The 23194-nt window shown below is 41.3% G+C and overlaps 3 protein-coding genes across 3 annotated transcripts in view; 2 read left to right on the forward strand and 1 right to left on the reverse strand.

Annotated features, from left to right (window-relative positions):
- Positions 1 to 2154, forward strand: part of SACM1L (SAC1 like phosphatidylinositide phosphatase) — a 54859-nt gene extending 52705 nt beyond the window's left edge. The window contains exon 20 of the mRNA XM_054019632.1: positions 53 to 2154. Coding sequence (XP_053875607.1) covers positions 53 to 189 — 137 coding nt within the window. The 3' untranslated portion in view covers positions 190 to 2154. The remainder of the gene's footprint in view (positions 1 to 52) is intronic.
- A 5790-nt stretch (positions 2155 to 7944) lies between these two features.
- Positions 7945 to 19027, forward strand: SNRPD1 (small nuclear ribonucleoprotein D1 polypeptide). Its single transcript, XM_054019648.1, has 4 exons — positions 7945 to 8122; positions 10024 to 10100; positions 15029 to 15220; positions 18845 to 19027. Exons 1-4 carry the CDS (start codon positions 8109 to 8111, stop codon positions 18919 to 18921), a joined length of 360 nt encoding a protein of 119 aa, XP_053875623.1. The 5' UTR covers positions 7945 to 8108; the 3' UTR covers positions 18922 to 19027.
- A 666-nt stretch (positions 19028 to 19693) lies between these two features.
- SLC6A20 (solute carrier family 6 member 20) overlaps positions 19694 to 23194 on the reverse strand; it is a 47364-nt gene continuing 43863 nt past the window's right edge. Inside the window, exons 10-11 of the mRNA XM_054019640.1 lie at positions 22877 to 23042; positions 19694 to 20446 (exon numbers count right to left, since the gene is read on the reverse strand). Coding sequence (XP_053875615.1) covers positions 20297 to 20446; positions 22877 to 23042 — 316 coding nt within the window. The 3' untranslated portion in view covers positions 19694 to 20296. The remainder of the gene's footprint in view (positions 20447 to 22876; positions 23043 to 23194) is intronic.

Consider the following 23194-nt stretch of genomic DNA (forward strand, 5'->3'; position numbering starts at 1 on the left):
TCTCTCCACTATTTATTGAAAATGACTTACTAGAATGTTTATCTGATTATAGGTGATACATGGACTGAGACACTGGCTTACGTGCTCTTCTGGGGAACTGCAAGCTTTGGAACTTTAGCTATCATCTTTTACAATGGCAGGGATTTTGTAGATGCACCAAAACTGGTCCAGAAAGAGAAGATGGACTGAATTTGTGTGTGTGGAAAGCGGCTTAGCATGGAGGACTCCTCAAGCCATACTTGGAGTCTCTACTGACCTGCTTTCCACACCAACTAGTGGTCTTTCTAGCTTTCATCTTTACGGAGAGAAAAAGTAAATCGTGTCCTTCACTTGGTGGTGGGAATTTACAGTTGAGATCTGGTTTTACAGTCTTAGTCACAATGATCTTTGGAATATTGCATTAATTGAGGAGGTTGCACTCATAACAAGATAATTTACAGGTGAAAGCCAAAATATCCATGTTGTCTGTGGAGTATTATAGGAATCGAACTGGCCTACTAAGTTGGCAGCCCAGCAGGTCAGTTTCATTCAAACATGATCTCATAATCTTAACAGAGATCTCTGGTTCTGTTCACGTGTCACCATATCCAGCTGTGGCAGAATTAGTAATATAGAGTCACATCGTGTTCTTTGAGCTAATATAGCATCCTACTAATAAGTTTTCTTTCTAGACTTTCAGCTGGGTTTCATTTGTCGTCATAAAAGCAGTCACTGTTAGCACAAGTCCTTTGCATATTTTCATTAGGGTAGAGAATCATACCTTACTGTTTCTATCAAAATGCAAGTCTTCTGTTCTGCCTCATCTAGGACTGATGCAATATTCTATTAAATCATTGGGAGGATGAGTTATTGGTGGACATTTCTGAAGTTGCAAATGTCTTGCACTACCGAACTACTGCAGTCTTCAGATGACTTTTTTTAATACAGCTAGACAGCAATTTAAGTGTGATTCAGAAGTTCAAATTAGGTTGTCTTTTTTAAGATGTAAATGAAATCAAAGAATGTAAAACTTCTTTACTGTGTTTATTGACCCTCATGCTAAAGGTCCAAAGTATTCCATAGTTAAAGACCAGTCACAATGTAGAAGGTACACCACATTGTTTTGCCAGTCTCTTGCTTCCCTACCTTTTGGTTATGTAGGATAACCTGTGGAAGAAAGAATACAAATCTTTGAGGTGACAGTCTTCTGCTAAATTCCATGTTTGCACTTAGGGGAAGCAGCAGCAGCAGCTTGCTTTTCATGCATGATAAAACTCTAAAAACTAAGCTATGAAAATAATTTGTTCTGATTATCAATAAATGTGTGTCTTTAAATTTAGTGCTTCCAATCTACATAAAATAGCTAATCTGAATCAAGGACCAATTTTAAACTATTTTGTCACTTGTTTTATGATTTAAGTTCAAAACCAGACTGAAATTTGCTTACAGCACTGTGCATTGTTTAATATTCCCTGTAAGTACAGTTGTATATCCAGATTGCAATTATGAAGATTAAATATTAGAAAAAAAGTAGAATACTAGGGTTAGCACGGTTGTCATTAATGCCCTAGAACACAAAACACTGCATCATCAGTGTTTCATTGTGTTATGATTGAAAATACGTACCGTTTTTTTTTTGTTTTTTTTTGTTTTTTTTTTTTTTTTGCAATAACTGTTCATTTTAACCTTGAATGTTTCTGAAGGCCTATTTGGGTTTTGTTAAACATTACTTGTTCATAAGCACTAGTAATAAAAATGCAGAGTACCTGTTTGCTTTTAGATGCTACAATGGAAATACCAGTTGACAGTTTTACTGAGAAATTCTCTGTAACTTAATCTCAGACATCAACTCCATAATGGGGAAGAAAGTATAAGAACTCTATAGTTAAATATTTAAATAATGGTTTGTATGCCTCATTGGCAGGTGATTTGAAACTTAGCTCAACTGTCTTACAGTGTGTATCTAAATCTTTCCGTGCATCTCCCGTTAAGAGTTTGTTGCAACAAAGACCAAATCTGGACTGCTACTATAACCACATTGCAAGAACTAGAGTAATGTAGGTTTTTAGACTTGGAAGGGCATCTGTATTCCAATGCTTTGCAAGGAGATTGTATTTCTAAGTTCACATATGGTGTACTCATAAATGACAATAAAACTTTAATCTTTCTTTTCTAGATCCTGACTGTTCTGTTTCTGTATTTTAGTTGAAGGGTTAAAAAAATGCAAACTTTAAAAATTGTTTTTTGGAAACTGCCGATCATCAGAAAGGTACATTCTGAATCATTAATCTGTAAATACAAAATTAAAGGCCTTCTATTTTTATACTTAATCCACTAAAAGTTTAGTTTAAAATTAAGATTTTAATTAGCATATGTTCCATTTCCCTCTGCCAAGTATGGATTTTACCTCTCTGAAAAAAGAAGTGTTTGGGAGACAAAGGAGAAGTTTAGAAATAAGACCTGAAGTTAGACTCCCTACTTGAGTCTATTCTTTGTCCCTCCCTTTACAAGGCCAGCTTAGACCACTGTTCTTGATTGGCTCACAGAGTGTTAGACACATGAGGTGAAGACTGCACATCTTATTATTCTTCAGATAAACTGCTATGGTAGCGGTATTACAATCGGCTCCTTCTATATTTGCTTTAAAAGGAATCACATGTATCAGATACCTGCTAGAAACAGATTCCTGAAGAGAGATGGGGGCTCTCTTATTTTTTTATGTATATATACTCCAAAGATTCAGAAAAGGATGTTTCTGAACTCTGAATCTCAACTTTTGGCAGACTTAGGACTCTAGCCCTTAAATTTACACGAGATGTAAATGCCAAAGGAGGAATAGAAAGTGTGTCAAGGTGAAGATAGTATATGTGAGCTGTACAGCAAAAGAATGTCTGTAATTTATTGAAAACAGGCACATCTGAATGTATAGAAGCCTTTTATTTGTTTGTTCCAGCTTGGCGGTACAAATGCACCTTAAAAACACCACACTCTCTAACTACTACTATGTAGCAAATTTAAATGTGGGTACTGAAATGCATCCAACTCTCCATTGTAGAGTAGCAGCCAATCAGACATCACTTAAAAAGTGGGGAAAAGGGGAATTTTGATTAACAAGTCTTTCCTTAAAAATGCCATAGTCTCTACTGCCAATACAAAGTAGCTACAATCTTGTTTTTTTGTTTGTTTGAAGTATCTTGTTTAACTAAGGGCACAGAGCTAAAGTGGAAATATGTCAATATTTTATTCAAAGTCCCTTTTACTTGCTAAATGCTGATTGTAGAATATTCATCTTTACCATTATGGAAACGGTTACATATTTTCTTTCAATTGGCATTGTGAGTGATGTATAGGGTGACCATACATACTGTTTTGGCTGGGACAGTCTTTTTTTGAGCCTGGGTCCTGGATGTCCTGACTATTTTTGGGGGCAAAACTGGGCATTTGTCCTGTTTTTTTGCTTTTGCAAATGGGACAAATGCCCAGTTTTGGCAAGAAAGTCAGAATGTTGTCTCAGGCAAGCGATAACTCCAGGTACCTCAGGCTGACAACCCCACAGAGGGGAGGTGTCCCATTTTCATGTTGGGAAATAATGGTCTACATAAACAGGGGCACCATATTAGTATTTATTTATCACAGTGCTATAAATAAACCTGTAGGTGAATGGAGTTCATTTGCACAAAAGTTTATAGAGTTTTGTTCATGCAAATAATTATGTTGAATTGCATGGATTTGGACTGGAACTATGTCACTAGCCACACTATAGATCGGTCTTGCTGCAGTACAGCTGTAGTCGTCAGATAAGTTTTTTTGATCTGTCCTTTATACCTTCCTTGGAAAGTACACAGCATTCAGAATCAGTGTTCTCGCCAACCAGTGCCTAGGACCAATCACCCCGTGCATTAGACTTACTTTCCAAAACTCTAACCTGTTTGGGGCTGTACCATAGTTGCTGCTCTTACCTGGGCAGAGTTGGGCCATTTGAATTCTGACAGTACCTGCTGTGCATGGAGTCTAAGGCAGATCTAAAGGGGAGTGCTACAGCATGCCTAGAGGCTGGCACCTGGGGTAAAACAGTAACTTGCCTTGAGAGTGCTGCTGATTCTTGGGATGGGCTGGGCCCTTCTGCAATTCTCCACTAACTGATACAGGGGCAAGGTGGCTCTGGGGGGTTGGAATGCAGAAGGGAGGCGAGCCGGTGTAGTGTATTAAAGTGCTCTCTGCAGTAATGTGCTACTTACCGGTGTACTGCCCTTCACCCTGCCCTTATTAGGATTGTGGGGACTGCTTTTGACAGGGGTTAAAAAGTGGCAAAGGGAGCGAATCGATAATGGCATAGAGCAGGGGTCAGCAACCTTTCAGAAGTGGTGTGCCGAGTCTTCATTTATTCACTCTAATTTAAGGTTTCGCGTCCCAGTAATACATTTTAACGTTTTTAAAAGGTCTCTTTCTATAAGTCTATAATATATAACTAAACTATTGTTGTATATAAAGTAAACAAGGTTTTTAAAATGTTTAAGAAGCTTCATTTAAAATTAAATTAAAAGGCCGAGCCCCCCGGACTGATGGCCAGTGTGAGTGCCACTGAAAATCAGCTCGCGTGCTGCCTTTGGCACGCATGCCATAGGTTGCCTACCCCTGCACTAGATAATCCCCTTCTTCACACACATTGAGAGATGATCTCTTAAGTGCTGTAGGGGGAAAAAAAATACTTGATGTCTACAAATGTTTACAAATATGCCAAAGATGACCTTCTGGCTCCAAAGAGCTCTTGAGATAATTGATCTACAAACACACATGTTATCAGATGGCAAAGCAAATTATAACTAGCCACTAAAAGCATCACTAACTCACATGATTTCCTGACATTTCAGTACATTATTGAAGCAGCATATGTTTCTTTTGGGGTTCACATCATAGTTCAGTCTATTTTCCTTGTAAACTCTGGATGGTGATGCACCAGAGGGGGTGGTGGGGGGGAACAAAAAAAATATAATGGCAGGTTTTGTCCTTTGAAAATGAAAACATCTTCCCTAGGCTATTTGCTGGAAATTTGTTGCAATGGTTCTGCAGGTTTCCCCCTCTGGTAAATACATGATTGTGTGGTACAGTATGGTATATTTTTTCTAGATAAAGAATATATAAAAAACTCTCTACATTTAGATTGACAAGAAATGATTAAGAGGTTTATTTTCTCCTTGATGCATACATGCATATCAAAAGTGGATAAAGCCTCTGAACATTTAGATTTTGGGGGCAGAGAGGAGGGAAGTGAGGGGGAAGAGGAGAGGAACAAAACAAAACCACAAGTCTGAATGGCTCAGAAGAGAGAGTGGTAATAAGGTATGTACATTTTAAATACTTGGTCATTGATTCAAATCTGGCCCAAGTTAGTCGGGACTAAAATATCAAACAGCTGTTCAGTGAGTTATGTGAAGTGAATTGCTAGTCTAAGTCCAGTCCATAGTAGGCAATTATCCATATAAATGCAAGTGGTACCTTTGCTGGTACTTTCAAAGTGGCCAAGGATGAATGGCCCATAGAAATTGACCTATTTTGTCACTCCCAGAGACACATGCATGAGGAATGGAAGTATGCACAGCTGCTGTGTTAATACTAAGCATTTATATAGTACTTTACATTTTCAGATTGCTATATAAATATTAAATTTATCTGTATTGCACCCCTGAGAGGGAGGTAAATTTGATCACTCTACCTGTTCTTTCTAAAAACAGAGGATTTCATTGTCCAGAATCATCAGTTTGGCATTGTTCAGAACTTCTAAATCCTTTTTATGTTTTAGTAAAGACTCTCTAATTTTAAGTGGGTAAGATTTTGTTTTTACATTTCTGAAATCCCTGTGTTTTTCCCATTTCACCTCACTTTCTTAGGCTTCCCAGTTATGATGAGAAGTTATTAGGAAGAGTTAATCTTAACATCTTTCTGAATACCAAATATACTCTGATGGATGAGGAGAAATATGTAATAATGAAACAGGCAGAGGTGGGAAAATGATTTGTGAAGAAGAGGTTTTTTTTATGTCTACCTCAAGCTAAATTTTAAAAAATGTGCCCATAAGATGCATGAATCCTTTACAGAGTGTTTGTTGCCTGCAGAATGGCCATGGTAATAGCACATATAGTTGTAAGCAGAACATTAGGAAAATATAAAATTGTACCCATAATTGGCTATTTTACATCCAACTTCATGTTTTCTTGCACAACTTAAGCCTGCAATTTTGAAAATGTTGTCACAATTGTTAAAAAATAGGCAATTACAATACTGTATATATCAGGAGTCGGCAACCTTTCAGAAGTGGTGTGCCAAGTCTTCATTTATTCCTCTAATTTAAGGTTTCAGATGCCAGTAATACATTTTAATGTTTTTAGAAGGTCTCTTTCTTTAAGTCTGTAATATGTAAGTAAACTATTGTTATATGTAAAGTAAATAAGGTTTTTAAAATGTTTAAGAAGCTTCATTTAAAATTAAATTAAAATGCAGAACCCCCCGGACCAGTGGCCAGAACCTGGGCAGTGTGAGTGCCACTGAAAATCAGCTCGCGTGCCGAAGTCGGCACGTGTGACATAGGTTGCCTACCCCTGGCATAGAGGGTACAATTACAAAGTTTGTGAATGATAAGCTGCACGTATACAAAATGGGAAATGACTTCCTAGGAAGTTGTACTGAGATATCTGCTCAACTGGAGTAAAAATTGGAGAAAGTCCATAGAAGCAAAAAAAATTAAGGTCTAGAAAACATGACCTGTGCGGGAAGTGGCATCTTTTTACCAAAGCTGTTTCTTACAGTCTATAGGTATAAATAACTGCTCTAGGTAGCACATTTCTACATGTAGCAATTTCACATACACTATAGTGCATGAAACTGCTACCGGGGGGAGGGAGCGCTAGCTTGAGTGGTTGGAACATTGGCTAGGGTTACCATATTCTGTGCCTCCAACTGGAGGACACTCCATGGCCCCCGGCCCCGCCCATACCCCCGCCCCCTCCCCAAAGTCTCCGCCCCCTCCCCTGCTTCCCGCGAACATTTGATTCGCGGGAAGCCTGAAGCAGGTAAGGGGGGTGTGGGGGGGAGGAGGCGCGGCCCAGGCTGGCCCCCCGGCGGCTCCAGCCTGGGTCGGCTCGGGCCCTGGGGTGCCGGCCCCGGCCGACCACCCCCGGCCCGCCCAGCACTGCCGGCCCCCGGCGGCCCGGCACACCCCCGGGCTCCCCGCGGGCCCGGCTGACCGGCTCCCAGCCCGGACCCCGGCCCAGCACCGCGCCCCCGGCTCCCCGTCCGGCCCCGCGCCTGGCCCAGCACTGCACCCCTGGTTCCCGGCCCGGCACCATGCCCCCGGCCCCGCACCGCCGGCCCCGGCCGAGCACCACCCAGCCCTCCCGATTTTCCCGGACATGCCCGGCTTTTGGGGATTTCCCCCCGGACGGGGATTTGAGCCCCCGGACGGGGATTTGAGCCCCCAAAAGCCGGACATGTCCGGGAAAATCCGGACGTATGGTAACCCTAACATTGGCCTACTAAACCCAGGGTTGTAAATTCAATCCTTCAGGGGGCCACTTAGGGATCTGGGGCAAAATCAGTACTTGGTCCTGCTAGTGAAGGCAGGGACTGGACTTGACTCAATGACCTTTCAGGGTCCCTTTCAGTTCTAGGAGATAGGGTATCTCCATTTATTATTATTATTATTATTAGAGGCCTTTGCTACATTCGGGAGCAGTTTATTACACTAGCAGTTTCTTACAGGCCACTACGTCTCGGAACTGCTACCCCCAGCACACTCCGAGGCCGGGCAGGGGCATGACGCGGGGCCGGCACCACTGCGCCGGCGCGGCTCCTAGCACAGCCCGGAAGCGGCGCCAACCCGCCCCCTTCCCCGCTGCGCTGCGTCCCCCGGCTCGGCAGGGGACGCTCAAACCGCGCCTCTTCCACTCATATCCGGGTGCGAGAAGCGTCACTTCCGGCCATTGAGTCGCTCAGTAGCGCCGTTTCTTTCACCGAGCGCCGGAGCGGCCTGGTCTGAGGCCTCCGCACCGAGCTCAATTTTTTTCCTCTCCCCGTTGCCGGGGTTGCCGCTCTGTGGTCCCGGCCGGTTGGCCTGACGCCCCTGCTCCGCCGCCATGAAGCTCGTGAGGTGAGATGGGCCCGGATGGAGGCGGATTGGGGGTTAGCGGGCAGCGGCGGGAAAGGCGCGCGCTGGGCCTTCCCCCGTCTCGTGCCGCTCCGGCTGCTCGCGCTCCTCACCCCCCCCGGCCCGTCCCCCTAGTCTCGCGCCGCTGTCGCCCCGGGCTCCGCGTTCCACGGCGGGTATGAGCAGGGCACCAATGTCCCCCGCCCCTCCCCGCTGCAGGTGCCGCCTGGTATCGGCTCTGCTCTCGCCGAGCCGGCGCGACCTGAGCCGGAGACTCGGGGGTGGCCGTTCCCACCCGCCCCGATCCCGCCCCACCCCCACATCCCAAGCATCCCCCTAAGGAAACTGGCGTTTAACATCACGCACGTGGCTTTTCCCACCCCCGCGGTAGCGGCTGGCTGGTGGCACTTGGGTTGCGAGCCTGGGTTAAAAAAAAAAAAAAAAAATAATGGAGATATCCCATCTCCTAGAACTGGAAGGGACCTTGAAAGGTCATCAAGTCCAGCCCCCTGCCTTCACTAGCAGGACCAAGTACTGATTTTGCCCCAGATTCCCAAGTGGCCCCCTCAAGGATTGAACTCACAACCCTGGGTTTAGCAGGCCAAAGCTCAAACCACTGAGCTATCCCTCCCCCCCCTTAGACTTGTAGCTGGATAGTTCTTGCTGGTCTCTGAGCTTTGCTCGCTGGTTGTGACTCCATCGCTACTTCCGCTTTCTTCCTTAGCCCACAAGCAAACATGAATCCGGTTATTGATAAAAGAAAATGCCATCACCCAGTCTGGTGTCACGATTTCCCGCGTATTTTAAAGCAGCCCTCAACAAGTTATACGATTGTTTACTAGCCAGAAGGCTTATTCTCTGGTAATTGTGAGATTGGGCGAGTAAGGAAAAATTTGGCTCCCTTCTCAGACAGAGCTGCTAAACTCAGCAAGAGAGGGGCTCCCTGTCCTCAACTAATCCAGGTACAAAGAGCACTCATGCAGTGCTTGTAAGTGCTGCTATGTCAGGGCATTCCCATCTGTCATATTTAACTTAAAAAAAAGCAAGTATGGCAGTGGATTTGTAAAAATCCCAATAGCCTCTCTTTAAAGCAGTGTTTAAAACACTAATTATCCTTGTTAAACAATAATTCAAACAATTGTTGAACAAAAGTGAAAAATAATTTACTTTACCTCTTGCACTTCATTCAGCTTGTACAAATGAAAATAGGTTAGTTTGTTGTATTGCCACTTTCACTTTAAGGTTCATAAATGTTAGCACAATGCAATGGTGGTTGGGCTATAATGACTGTTTTTAATGCAAAAGAGTTATTTAACAAATACCTTTACTATTGACGGCTTTGTAAAACCATTTTTAACTAAACAAATTCTGGGATAAACTAGCCTGTTTCTGTTTAGGTACTTTTGCATTTTGGCAAGGGGTTAGACTAGATGACCCCTGCAGTGCCTTCTAGCCCTATGATGCAAGTAATGTATTTGGCTATTTGCACCATAGCAGTGACTGTAGCTGTTATATTTATTTTGTTAAAAAGCAAAGTTTGTCCTAAGTGACAGGTAACCAGCAAAAACCAGCTGCTTAATGAATGTTTTATAATGCTTGGCTTCCAAATAAAGGTGTAGCAGAATTGTACTTGGTATGTTTGGGGATTCTTTGGAGCAGTGTCCAATCAGGTTGCTTAGCAAGGGTGCTGCTCTCTTGTATGGTTTTCACTGTTTTGTTGTCGTTTGTTGTTGCAAAGCCTCAGAGTCCATACAAAATTACATTTTTGGAATATTATGAGGTTTGAGGTTGCTTCACACTTTGTGCAATATGTATGGCAGGGCCTGGGTACTTTCTGAAGATTATTCATGTATTGTGATATTGGAATGGAAGTTCTGTTTTTCAACTACACTTTTATTTTGCAGGTTTCTAATGAAATTGAGTCATGAGACTGTGACCATTGAACTGAAGAATGGAACACAGGTGCATGGAACAATCACAGGTATGATATTCAAGATGTTGGACACTAAACCAAAATAATGAAGGAATTGATAGTGAAAGGAAAATCTGTTCTCTTCTAAAGAGACTCCACTGTGATAGCTAAATGAGTTTCCTTAAGAGATGCATTTTGTGAAATACTTGGTGCCAAGTTTAAAATCACCCCATAAGCAGTAGCATTAGGAACATCAGTTCAGATGTTTGTTACTTACTCAGATATTTGTTTGCGGTGAATGTTCAGACTATATGTATCTTTAATTTAAAGACCAGCAACAGGCAACTAATCTAATGTATGAGATGTTCTCAGAGTTTTAATAATATGGACCACATCTGAATAAATACTGTGTTGAGGACTAGCACCTGTCTCACACTGGGGTTTACTGTGTTTATTTTTTCTCACCCTTCTGTTCTGTTGTTCTCTCTGACCTTCCCATGCAGGTTTCTTTGCTGCCTTCTTTTCCTGCATGTGCTTCTCAATCCCTTAGTTCCTTCTGCCTTGAATTTGCTGCTCAACTGCATTTTTCCCTTCTACATTTCCATTGACATTCTTCATCTAGTAACTAGCATCTCCAGACCCAGGTGGTGACTCCTGTTTCTTCTCCTTTAGAGGCATCCCCTACTAAAGGCAGGTAAAAATGAGATGCCAGTTGTCTATATTTACAGGCAGCTGAGCTCTTTTCAAGAGCCCAGGTACATGTAGAAGCACCTGGAAGCATGGCCATCACTCTGACCTGCCAGTTCTTCATAGACCACCAGGAAGTGCTTTGAAGACTCATAGATCATAATTGGTTGCAATAATAGACCAGAGAGCAAAAGGTCAAATTTTGTAATATTGTTTAATATTCTGTGTTGAGATTCTGGGCTGTTAGATTATAATACTGAGAGCCAGGTACTCCTGAATTGTAATAATTGGCACACCAAGTAGCTTAGGGGAAATCTCTTTTAGGCCTTGTCTATACACAGAGTTGCACTGGTTTAACTAAAGGTGTGTCTGGTCTACCCTCAAGTTTTACTGTGGGTGTTTGTGTACAGCTGTCAGTAAGGGGTGTGATGTGTATATATATTTTTTAAACTGGCAGTAAAAACCCTAGTGTAGACAGTTATACCTGTATAGCTTATTTTGTTTTGTTGAACCACAGTAAGCTATTCCAGTGTAAGCATGTTTATAAAGGTATAACTTCATCTACAGTAGGACTCTTGCTTTAACTATGCCAGCATTGTCAAAGTGGTTAAACTTAAGTGTAGACAAGGCCTTAGTTAAACCAGTGCATGTTGGTTTGTGGGGAAGCTTATTTCTATTTAGCTTAATCTGGTGCTAAAATATGCCACTCTTAAATCAAAATAAGTGTCTGTTCTTTAGACAAACTTGCACCTATTTCAGTACAGTGGTTTTAAAACACACCTTGTAAACTGGTGCTAATTTGTGTAGATAAGGGCTTAAACCGCTTCTTTATGTGTAAAATGGAGATGCTTATCTACCACACAGTTTTGAGAGGATTAATTATTATACAATATTCTGAAAATATATAAAGTGCAGCATACATTTTTAAAGTTGTTATTCCTTGGGGGCACTGACCTATTTGTGTGGTCAGCAGTGCCCTGATGGGCCAGAAGGCCCCAAAGAGTGAGGGTTTTTTGTGATTTTTTTTTTTTAATATTAATGAAGTAATATAATTTGCAGCCTTCAATTTTGTGATAGGAGCTCTTTACAGAAGCAGTAAAGAGTACAACTAATTTTAATTGGCATGATCAACGGAAATAGAAAAATTAATCCGAGTTCCTGTCATGCATTTTGAGAACATGTGTAGGATATTGCAAAATTTGACCCTGAAAATTAATAGGTCTACATTAGACTAAGACTTCACGTTGGAATGACATTAGAAATAATTAGCTTTGGCATGCCACGTAGCCTTCACAAAGCAGCAGCTTTTTTGCCTAACATTATTTTAATTTTTTCTGACTTTTTTTTGATGGGGCCCTAACACTGACCTTCATTGCAGCAACACATTGAAGTTTGGCAGAGGCATGTTCCTGGGATCTGCAAGGTGCCTTTTGCCAGCCCATGAAAATCCATGATGATTTTTCGTAGTTATAAATCCTTGAAGATCTTTTCTGCTGTCAAATTCATTAGTGTTTATTACTTGAGTGCACACACTGCCCTGGCATCTCACAGAAGTATGCTGTATATAACACAACCAGATCGCATACGTGCAGACTGGATTCTTTTCCACTTCTCTACTTTCCTGCCTCTTCTCTCCGACTATTAAAATCCCAATTGCGTAGGAGATACATAAGCCTGGGAACCAGAAGATTGTGAATGCTTGGTTTGCTATTTCTATAGACCTTAATTCTGTGCCCTTTACAACCTTTGTTGTTGAGTAAGGCCTGGCATGTCACAGAGCTGTCAAACTGGGAAAGTAATCCAGACTGCTAAAATGGCAGACCCAAGTAGAGCTGGTTGGGAATTTTTCAGTGAAACTGTTTTTCATCAGAAAATTCCAGTTTGTTGAAACAAAAACTTTTTGCAGGGACATATCAGTTTAGGCAAAACTCTCTTTCTTTGGAAAGGCCTTGGTTTTGTCCCAGTGCAGAATGGGGGTGTGTGTGTGTCGGTTTTTTTTTTTTTTTTTTTGAAATCTCAAAGATTTTCACAGAGCTGGAAAAGTTTCCCATCTAACTCTAGACCCAACACTGTGGCCACACTGCTGCCCTTTCTGTGTTTGACTGTGCTGTCTGTAAAATGTGGTGACTCCTGGATATGTAACCCAGTGTTTCAGTCTGGTGTTTGTCCTCTGGTAGCTGGTCCATAGAAGATTATAGCCTTCTGCTGCTGCCGGCCCTTTTAGTTAGTCCATTAACTCAAGTGTTAGAGAGCTGTGCTGAGGGTCCAGGGTTCATATATCACTGATGACTAGGGCCCTACCAAATTCACGGTCCGTTTTGGTCAATTTCATGGTCCTGGGGTTTTAAAAATCATAACTTTCATGATTTCTGCTATTTAAAACTCAAATTTCACTGTGTTGTAATTGTAAGGGTCCTGACCCAAAAAGGAGTTGGGGGGGTGTCACAAGGTTATTGTAAGGGGGTTGCGGTACTGTTGCCCTTACTTCTGCGCTGTTGCTGGTGGCAGCGCTGCCTTCGAAGCTGGGCATCTGGAGAGAGGCAGCTGCTGGCCAGCATCCCAGCTCTGCCTTCAGAGCTGGGCCCTCAGCAGCCACCACGCTGTTGCCTTCAGAACTGGGCAGCTGGAGCGTAGAAGTAAGGGTGGCATGGTATGGTATTGCCATCCTTACTTCTGCCCTGCTGCTGGCGGGGTGCTGCCTTCAGACCTGGGCACCCAGCCAACAGCTGCCACTCCCCAGCCATCCAGCTCTGAAGGCAGTGCAGAAATAAGGGTGGCAATACTGCAACCCCCCTAAAATAACCTTGTGACACCCCTCCTACCCCCCTGCCCAACTCCCTTTTGGGTCAGGACCCCCAGTTTGAGAAACACTGGTCTCCCTCGTGAAATATGTATAGTATATGGTAAACAGTGCACACAAGATCAGATTTCACAGGGGGAGACCAGATTTCATGGTCCGTGATGTGTTTTTCATGACCATGAATTTGGTAGAGCGCTACTGATGACAAGTGATAGGTGAGGAGGCTGGTTGTTACAAATGCACATAATGATTTTATTTCTTTTTAATAAAATCTAGGAAATTAAATACAAAGAAAGTTTGTTAAAATAATGTTAAGGTTGTAAAGTCAGGTACTTATAAGTTAGAAAATGTCAGAATTAAGTTTGTCCATTAATTCTGCCTCCTTGTATGTATCGTGATACATAAGGCTACGTTTTAGTCATGGGTATTTTTAGTAAAAGTCATGGACAGGTTACAGGCCCTAAACAAAAATTCATAGGCCTGTGACCAGTCCATGACTTTTACTAAAAACACCCACCCTGACTAAAACTTGGGTGGGGGGCCACGGGTGCTTTGGGGGTGGGTGGGGGGACGGTCTAGGGGGTGGCCCGGGACCCCTGCTGGTTCTGGAGGGAGGAGGTATTGGCGAGGCTGGCAGGGGCTTTCTGCCCCGCTCCATGTCCCTGCAGCTCCTCGGAGGCAGGGGCCAGAGCAGAGGCTCCGCTGCTCCCACCACAAGCATCAGCTGCCATAGTTCCCATTGGCTGCAGTTTCCTGGCCAATGGGAGCTGCAGGGGCGGGGCCTGCGGGCATGGGCAGTGCACGGTGCGGAGATGCTGCCGGCGCCTAGGAGCTGCAGAGTGGCCATGCCAGTGTGAGCCGGGGAGCCTCCCACCCTGAGGTAAGTGCCTCTCCATACCCTCAGGCCTTGAACCCCCTCCCACACACCCAAACTGCTGTTGGCCCAAGGGCTGCCTGAGTCAGGCAGCCCCTGAGTCAGCACCAGCCACTGCAGAAGTCATGGAGGTCACAGACAGTCACGGAATCTGTGACCTCCATGGCAGACTCGCAGCCTTAACGATACAGTCTTTAATTAAGTGATCATACACTTTTTTTCTTGCAGGACCAATGTCTAACTTGAGTGCCAGGATGAGCAATGCTCTGTGAATAAACCAGGGTTGCGCAGTGAATGAGTCTGTTCGATCATTGCCTCGTTAGCTGTAGGGGAGGAAGGTATTTAGAGAACAAGATGGGGAACTACAGGAAGAGAGAGAATGGTCTTGTGATTAAGGCAGTTGAATGCTATCTAGGTGAATTAGATTCTGTTTCTGGTTCAACAAGACTTACCATTTGGACAAGTCATTTAAATAAAATTTTTCATAAATAGCTATTAATTGTGCGCTTCCTTTTCAAATGTAAGTGTAGTAACAATGTCCTTTCGAAAATGGCATTACCTAGTATGGTAAAAGTAACCAATTTTTTGATGCATTTAGTCTCTCTTCCCTAAAATTTGTCATCTGTTTTGTTTCAGGAGTGGATGTCAGTATGAATACGCATCTTAAAGCTGTGAAAATGACACTGAAGAACAGAGAGCCTGTACAGTTGGAGACATTGAGTATTCGAGGAAATAACATTCGATACTTCATTCTGCCAGACAGCTTACCTCTGGATACCTTGCTAGTGGATGTTGAACCAAAAGTCAAATCCAAGAAAAGGGAAGCAGGTTGGTTTCTGATTTCACCTTTGTTTTATTCCAGATTACTAAAGGGGTGGTTTGTTTCCTCCATAAATTAGTACTTTTATTGACTCTGCAGTAATCTTAAAAAATGTCTGGTTAGGACATCTTAGTTTTCTGTGATTGATAGCTTGCTGTTTATTTTTTTTCTGCAGTAAGTTTTGAGGTTTCTTGTCTTCTAGCTGGAGGGCACTGGCCATTTGTAGATGATTTGATGTCATGATAGTGAAACTCAATGTATAAGGTTAACCCTGGACACCCTTCTTAAATTCTACATAAATCTGAAGTTGTGTATATGGTGTCCTACCAGAGAAGACATTTTTTGAAGTTTGAGGAAAAAATGAAACCAGTGAATTCTGAGAGAATTTCAAAATGCCTTTTATTTTGCTTTTGAAGTTCACTACTGTTTGTGTGCCACATCTCTGTTTGCACTATTAACTTCAGGTTTTGTTTCTTAACCTCTGAGAGCTAGTACAGAGGGGCCTCTCTTACTATGATGAGTGGATAACTGAGGAGTCATGTGCTACAGGGGAAAAAATGAACCTTTGGCTTCTATATAGTCTCTGGAGATTTTAACTTTCATGATAAACCTGGGATGTTTTCAGATAAGTAGGGTTCTGGCTCCAGCTGCCATCTACATCATATTTTCACACAAGAGTGTTCTAATTTTTTCCTCAGACAAACAATTCCTAAACAAAAATCTTTAAGATAGCATTAAAGTTGTAAATAGGGGACTATTAATTTAAAGCCACACTATTAAAACTTTGTTGTAACAAGAAAAACTAGAAAAAGAGAGAACTTGTAATTAGGGGTTCATAAACAACTTTACCTGTGTGCCATGTCTTCACCCACCTAGTAAGGATATGCTTAAGATAACTTCACTTGAAACTTTAAAATCCCTTGCATCTGAAGAAGTGAGGTTCTTACCCATGAAAGCTTATGCTCCCAATACTTCTGTTAGTCTCAAAGGTGCCACAGGGACCCTCTGTTGCTTTTTAAAATCATTGACTGCTGTTGGAAACAATAAACTCTGTGAATGGAACCATGGTATGTTTTACAGAAATGTTGGTCCCCTCTTTCCTCTTCAATAAATAACATCCTAGCCTGGTTTAGTGAATGTAGTACTCTGAGATCTCTGACCTATACACATTATGTGGATTGTATAAAAAGGATAAGTGAGCTGTAATGGAGTATGGGGTCTGTAATTTATATAAATAAGGTGATTGCAGAGTCTGGACTGTGTAGGCACATTGATAGGGCTCTCCACAACATTGTGTGACTCCCCCACCCTCTATGAATAATCTATTGACTATGTGGGACATTGAAATAGGAATGGGTTACTTCTCTGGGTCAGTACATGAAGGATAAGAGGCATGCTGTTAGTTACGTTGTACCATATGGGAAGGTGAACAAGAGAATGATCTTTGGGTTGTATGTGTTGGATGGTGGCTTGTGGCATGTATTGGAAACAAATGAGGTAGCTAGATGTTAGTTTGTTTCTGATTTAATAAATTGAGACTGTGACATGGTGGGTAGAGTTCAAGTTATTGGAAATCTCAGTCATTTTTTGAAATTGAGTAAACGTAGTTTCAGGTTAATACACTTGTTCCTGAGTACCTCTGTCAAGTTTTGTTTCTACTGTCATTTATTCTTATTTTTTTTCAAATGTTTTTCTTCGTTGCGATCTGAATGGTTTTGTCTAGAATTTTTCTGTTAATTACCTGAGGCCTTGGCTACACTCGGGACTTCACAGCGCTGTGAAGCGCAAGTGTAGTCGCGCCGCCAGCACTGTATATACTCCACCTCTCCGAGGGGAATAGCTTGTAGCGCTGTAAGCGAATGTGCAGCGCTGCAGGGTCTGATTACACTGGCGCTTTACAGCTCTGTACTCGCTGTGCTTGAGGGGGGGGGGGGGGGCGTTTTCACACCCTTGAGCGCAGCAAGTTACAGCGCCAGTGTAGACAAGGCCTTAGAAAAATAGGTAAAGAAATTTCAATAAAGCTCTTTCTTTTTAAGCTGGTGATATCCATTTCAGGTTGTTTGTGGAACTTACCTACAGAATTCCTCACTACTTGTGCAACTAAGCATTCAGGTGTTTTCAGTTAATATCTATGTGCAGCATAACTATTCACATTTTTCAGTTATTGGTAAATGAACACGGAATTAATCTGCCAAGAAGTAGTTAACGTTCTCTTGGGGGATACATGCTGCATGTTTGTGCGAGGTTCTGCTGCCAACTGTGAAATCCTTCCTCCCTCTCCCCCTTCCTCCCACTTACTTTGACAAACATTGGGGGGAGGAAGAAAAGTGCACTGTTACGTATTTCAAAATATTTTACTCTACAGTGTGAACAGGTTTTTACAATATTACACAGATGAGTTCCATAAAATTTCTTGTTCATTAACCAGCTCAGTTAATCAGAAACCCCAAAATGTATGACCTTAATATGTAATTAGAGCAAATTATCTCAATTTGCTAATCCTCCATAATAATGCACCTTGCTGATGTTTTATGAAGACAAACCCATTTTTTTTCCAGATCTTCACAATACTGTCTATCGTCTCAAACTATGCAAAGCACCATTATTAGAACACACCTCTAAATGGTTATGGGGTCATGCCCAGCCTCCTTTGGGTAAAATTGCACCATACCTGTTGATAGAATGTCATAAAGCCATATGATTGAGGCATATTTATTGCTTCCAATTCCCATTGCTTAAAAGAGGCAAGTGCCTTTTGTATGGGATAGGCCTTTTTTGAAAGTCCCTGCATAATGGGGGATATAAAATCTGTAGCAGCTTGGTCAGTAGTTCTGTCAGGCATGTATTAGGAAAAAAGACATGCCAACATAGTAGGTAAATTTGTTATGAATGTGTGAATAGGACCTCACTTAGCATGTTCTTTCCTATTCAATATAGTAAATCAGTTAGATGATTTCCACTTTTCTTGAACTAAACTGTTGCAGCAAGAGATGGCCAAAAATTGAAAAATGCTCAGCACCCAACATTTTTTATTGAAAACAATGGGAGCTGTTGAATGATCAGCTCTTGAGGAAATGTAGCCACTTTTTAGTTGCCTAAAAGAAAGTTGAGCAGTTTGGAAAATCTGGCCCTACACTTACACATTTTACACCTACCTTTGCCTGTTGCTTTGATAATATATTTTGCCATAGATAATAAGTTATATGGATAGGGTGTGAAGCCCACAGTATTGTAGCATCTTGTGTATTTAAATCCCAATTCCTGAATCGTTAGGTTTTATTCAGAGTGTGTGGGGAGGGGGAGGGGGGGCTTGTGTCAAGCTTTCATATTATTCAGAAAGCTAGTATATGCCTTTGTTTTCAGAAGTGAAAGTGGAGTAGATAGAGAAGTGTAAATTGTACAGTAGTTTTTGTTTAAAATGCAAAAATCAAGTGCAAGGGAATTGAAATAGAAAAACAAAAACTTTGGTGTGTCTGAAATTTGATAGCATTATCACAGTCTGGTATCCAGTTACAAGTCCTATATGATAAAATACAATGTCTTTTACACTTGATACAGCATACACTTTATTTCAAATAAACTCTTTTCATGTGTAAAAGTTAACTTGTTCTTTGTTTTGTTTGCTTGCTCAGTTGCAGGAAGAGGCCGTGGCAGAGGTCGGGGCAGAGGCCGTGGCCGTGGCAGAGGAAGAGGGGGACCTAGGCGATAACTTCTCTCACGCCACAGATACATGTTACAAAATTCTAAGCAGTCTGATATTTTTTGTACAGGTTTTGTTTACAATGTCGATTTTTAATAAACACAAATGTGGAAAAGTTGTCTCTTTTTTTGTCAGTTAAGCCCTGAATGAGGTTTGTATTCATTGTATGCAACCGTAGAGCATTACTGCGGACTAAGCATGCCATGTTACCTTTGTTCATGCAATTCAGCCGAGATAATTTCTTTTCCTACTACATACTATAATTTCACCTCTTGCTCTTCTATGACCAGGTAAGCTACTTGTTATGTTGTAATACTGTTCAATCAAAATGAACGTCACTTCTTCATTTGCAAGACACATACTGTGTTCTATTAAGGTCACATAACCAAAATGTATATTTAGAGAATTTATACTTCTTAAATGTTGTGTTTTGTTTAACATTGCATTTCATGGTGACCTCTTCTGTTTTTCTTAACAAAAAAAAAGTACAATTCTACTATCTAATTGAAACTTAAAATGTAACACATCTTGAGTTCATTCTGTTATAGAAAAACTTTCTCACAGGGAAAAGTGGTTCAGGTCTATAAAACATTGGAATGTGGCATCATAAGATTAAAATCAAAATACATATCCATGGGTGTGAACTTTGTTGAAGTTAGTTGTATGGTGTGAGGCTTTTGTGTTGAGTGGTTTGTGAAACTATGTCACAGATGCACATCTTTAAGCAGTAAAATGTATCTACTAGTAACTCCCTGGAAAACAGATACTGTACACAGTTGCATAGTGGAACCTGATATTTACTTCTATTGGAAACATAAGAATTGCATAAGCTGTTTTGCTTTTACGTCAGCTCTTAAGAAATATTGACCATCTTCCTAGGTTTTTCTCTCAAATAGAAAAGACTGCCACATTCAGATTACAAAACTTGAGAAGTCAAACTATATATATATATAAAAAAATTCAAGAAAATCACTCATGTACATGCATACTATTTTGAAGAGTAATTTCCAGTACTTCAGATACAAAAGAATTTGCTTTCATATAATTGATGCTCATTGTTTTAAGTAGGCAGTACTGCACAGTGAGAAATAACAGCCTAACATCAGTTGTCATTAGCCAATAATACTTGGTAACTTGTGCTAGATGGCTTTTTGTGAGCTGCTGTTCTTTGTATATCAGTTAGAGACCCTCTTAAGGCTTCATCCGCCACAGAAGAACTTTTTGAACCACTGTGGGAGCTGCCAAGAGCACTTCATGGTAAATACATCACCAAGGTTCTGCAAATCTATGAATAGTTGCTACAAGTAATGGTTACTGTGGTCTCCAAGATCCACACAGTTATTGCAACTGGTGATAAAGTTTTCATGAATCCAGTTATGAATGTTCACTCAAGAATTGGTACATTTCTCTTCTTCAGTCTCTTCATAATAAAAATTATTAATGTGCCTATTGGTATACACATTGTGGATGCAGCCACAAGTAGTCCAATAACTGCTAGGGCATAACTTGGATAATCTTTTGTAACCAGTTGACCCTGCAAATAAGAGAGAATATTAGCATGAAGTAATTGTAGCCCTCTCCTCTGTGTAACTTACTATAAGAAATGAGATCCTTTACTACCCTAAAAGTGTTGGATCTTTAATTTTGGATGGCTGGCAGTGATCTTAACTTTGTTCTCTAGCAAAACTGTGTATAAATTTAAGTTGTAAAGCAGATGTTGGTGTGTAGAGGTGTTCGGTATACCTTGATGTAAATATCAAGGATTGGTATGGACTGTCACTTCAAGAGACATCACTCATTTTAGTTCCAGAGTTTGCTGTGCACAATACATATTCTTCTTGTTCTTACCAAAAAGTTACAATAGAAATAAAGAATCATGAAAACAGTTATAAAAAGTTATGCTAATGGGTTGAATCCCACAGCATTTTGTATTTGCATGATTAATTTTTGTCCTGTATGTTGGCTGTGGCAGGTGGAGAGAGATGGACTATAGAGCTTTAGTCACTACTGACCTAGGCTGGATTTGAACTGCCAACCTTGAGGCAAGGTACTAGTGGAGTGTGCTACACAAAATAAGTGAAGGGTTTCATGTCAGTTCTCATACTTCCCAGGATAGGCCATTGCCTCAGTAATCTGAACAGAGGCCACATCCTGAACAGTCATGGAAACAATTACCCTTATCCCTAGACTACACCCTAGTAGATGGGGTAACTAGCATTGCTACCTGTGCTTATCTGTCTGTACGTGCTGTGGTTATTACTCCCATCCGCACCTTTTAAGAACACTAAGTTCATTGAAAGGTTTTTTTTAATTGTAAGGTATGCCTATACTAAATACAATATTAGTATGGCTCACTTTCTGTCTCTTTAAGGGGGAGAAAGATGCTGTCTTAATCATGAGTTCAGAATAAGTCCTTCCCAGATTATGCACATCTCTAACGCACTCCGCTCTCAAGCAGTCAGAAAGTAAAGGTACAAGGTGTCACTTTTCCTGTTAGTGCCGCTGTAAAAAGCCTAAATGTGTGGAATTCAAGGTTTAGTGGCATCGAGGAGCTAAAGCAATTTAAAAGCTACTCTCTTTTTCTCCCATGCTCAATGGGATTATCTGAATTCCAACTGTATCCTGCTAATTCTCCCTCTTTTAAATGTGCTCCTTGACCCTCTGACCCCTCACCACACCGTATGAGGCTTCATAGTCGCGGATAGTCCTCTCATTCTTGTGAGTGAACAGAGCTGTGACCAACACTCCATGAACTAATCAATAAGGAGGCTGTTCAGGAGTGCTGTATGTGTGCCTTTAGTGCTGGACATACTATAGCTGACTGCTCTCAGCTTTGGTGGGCTGGGAATCCAGCTAAATTATGTAATACAACCCAAAGCTGCGGTATAGCTATTCAGAGCTTTACTATACGTCCACTATTTTCCCATAATGTAATTAGTGCTTAAAAGGAGAAACTGAATGGAGGCCTGCATCTTGCATTCAGCAGCACCATCTGGATTTCTCTGAACACTTGAAGGGATTGTCAGCTGTGATACAACTCCTACAGCTAGCATTGTGTGAGATACTGCAGTATACGAGCTGTCTAAGTGTTGTCCCTTATCACCAGTTGGAAGTTGGCAGCAAGCAACAAAGCTTACTATAGCTGGTGCAGGTAAATATTTGTTACAGCTGTTTAACATGAAATGGTGAGAAATGTTAGTGCTTATGTAAGCTTTTCACTTTGAGGCTAAATTTGTCACTGGAAACTTTTCTCAGCAGGATTATTTCTTCCTGACATGGCACAGTTGTGATCCCTGTCTCTGCAAAATGTTTTCAGTCTTGCTGCATTGGAATCTGCGGTTCTCCAGCCAAGAGCAGAAACCTTTCACCCTTTCAGATACCCAAATTAGCAGTGGCGTGAAAACACTGTAAACTTGATCCCTTTCCTTTTAATAACAAAGGGAACATGTCCTGGAATGTTGTTAAATTAATATTTACTTAAGAAAATCCAAATTGTTCTTTCTCTGTGATAAACAGTACTTTTATAAAACATGTATTCTGCCCACTTGGGAGAATGGATTGGATTGTGATTCATTCTATTGTATGTGTAATTAGGTATGTGGGAGCTTTGTTCGAAGTACTGAAAACCTCTTGGTCTCATGAAAATGTCATTTCCTATTCACAATTGATCACTTGGTGTGGTATCACTGCTGTTTTTATAAATTTGTTTGTTCAAAATATCACAAGTGATTCTAACTCTTAGATGAAAGCTTTATTATTTGTGTGAGAGTTAGGGAATGTAGCTGCTTCTGCCTTCCATTAAAATTAAAGACCCATATTAGTTCCAGATTGAAACCTGCTGTGTTAATTTTCAGCTGGTGCAGTTTGAGCAGGCTCCCCCCATGCCTTGAATATGCTGATCTCTCCACGTCCCGATGGCAAGAAGGGACTGGTGATAAAACAAAGTGATAAGTAAAATAAATACCTGTGTGGCATCCCAGGCTTGGTACTGCAGTGTTCCTGTGCGGATGTAGTCAGTGAGGTAAAATATAAACAAACTTATAATTAGCACAGGACTGGCAAAAGCCCACATAATTTTCCAATACCAGTTTGGCTTATGTCCGAGCATTAGGAGAAGATCTTTTTCAAATCTGTTTAAAAAAAAAAAAAAATGCACAGTTTGTTCAACTATACTACCATTTCGATTTTGCATTAGTAGGTTAGATACTAGGAAAATCTTTCTACCTGTAAATGATAGTTAAGCTCCAAGGGAGGTTGTGAAATTCCCATCACTGGAGGGTTT

This window comes from Malaclemys terrapin, chromosome 2, assembly GCF_027887155.1.
Source record: "Malaclemys terrapin pileata isolate rMalTer1 chromosome 2, rMalTer1.hap1, whole genome shotgun sequence".
Lineage (NCBI taxonomy): Eukaryota > Metazoa > Chordata > Testudines > Emydidae > Malaclemys > Malaclemys terrapin.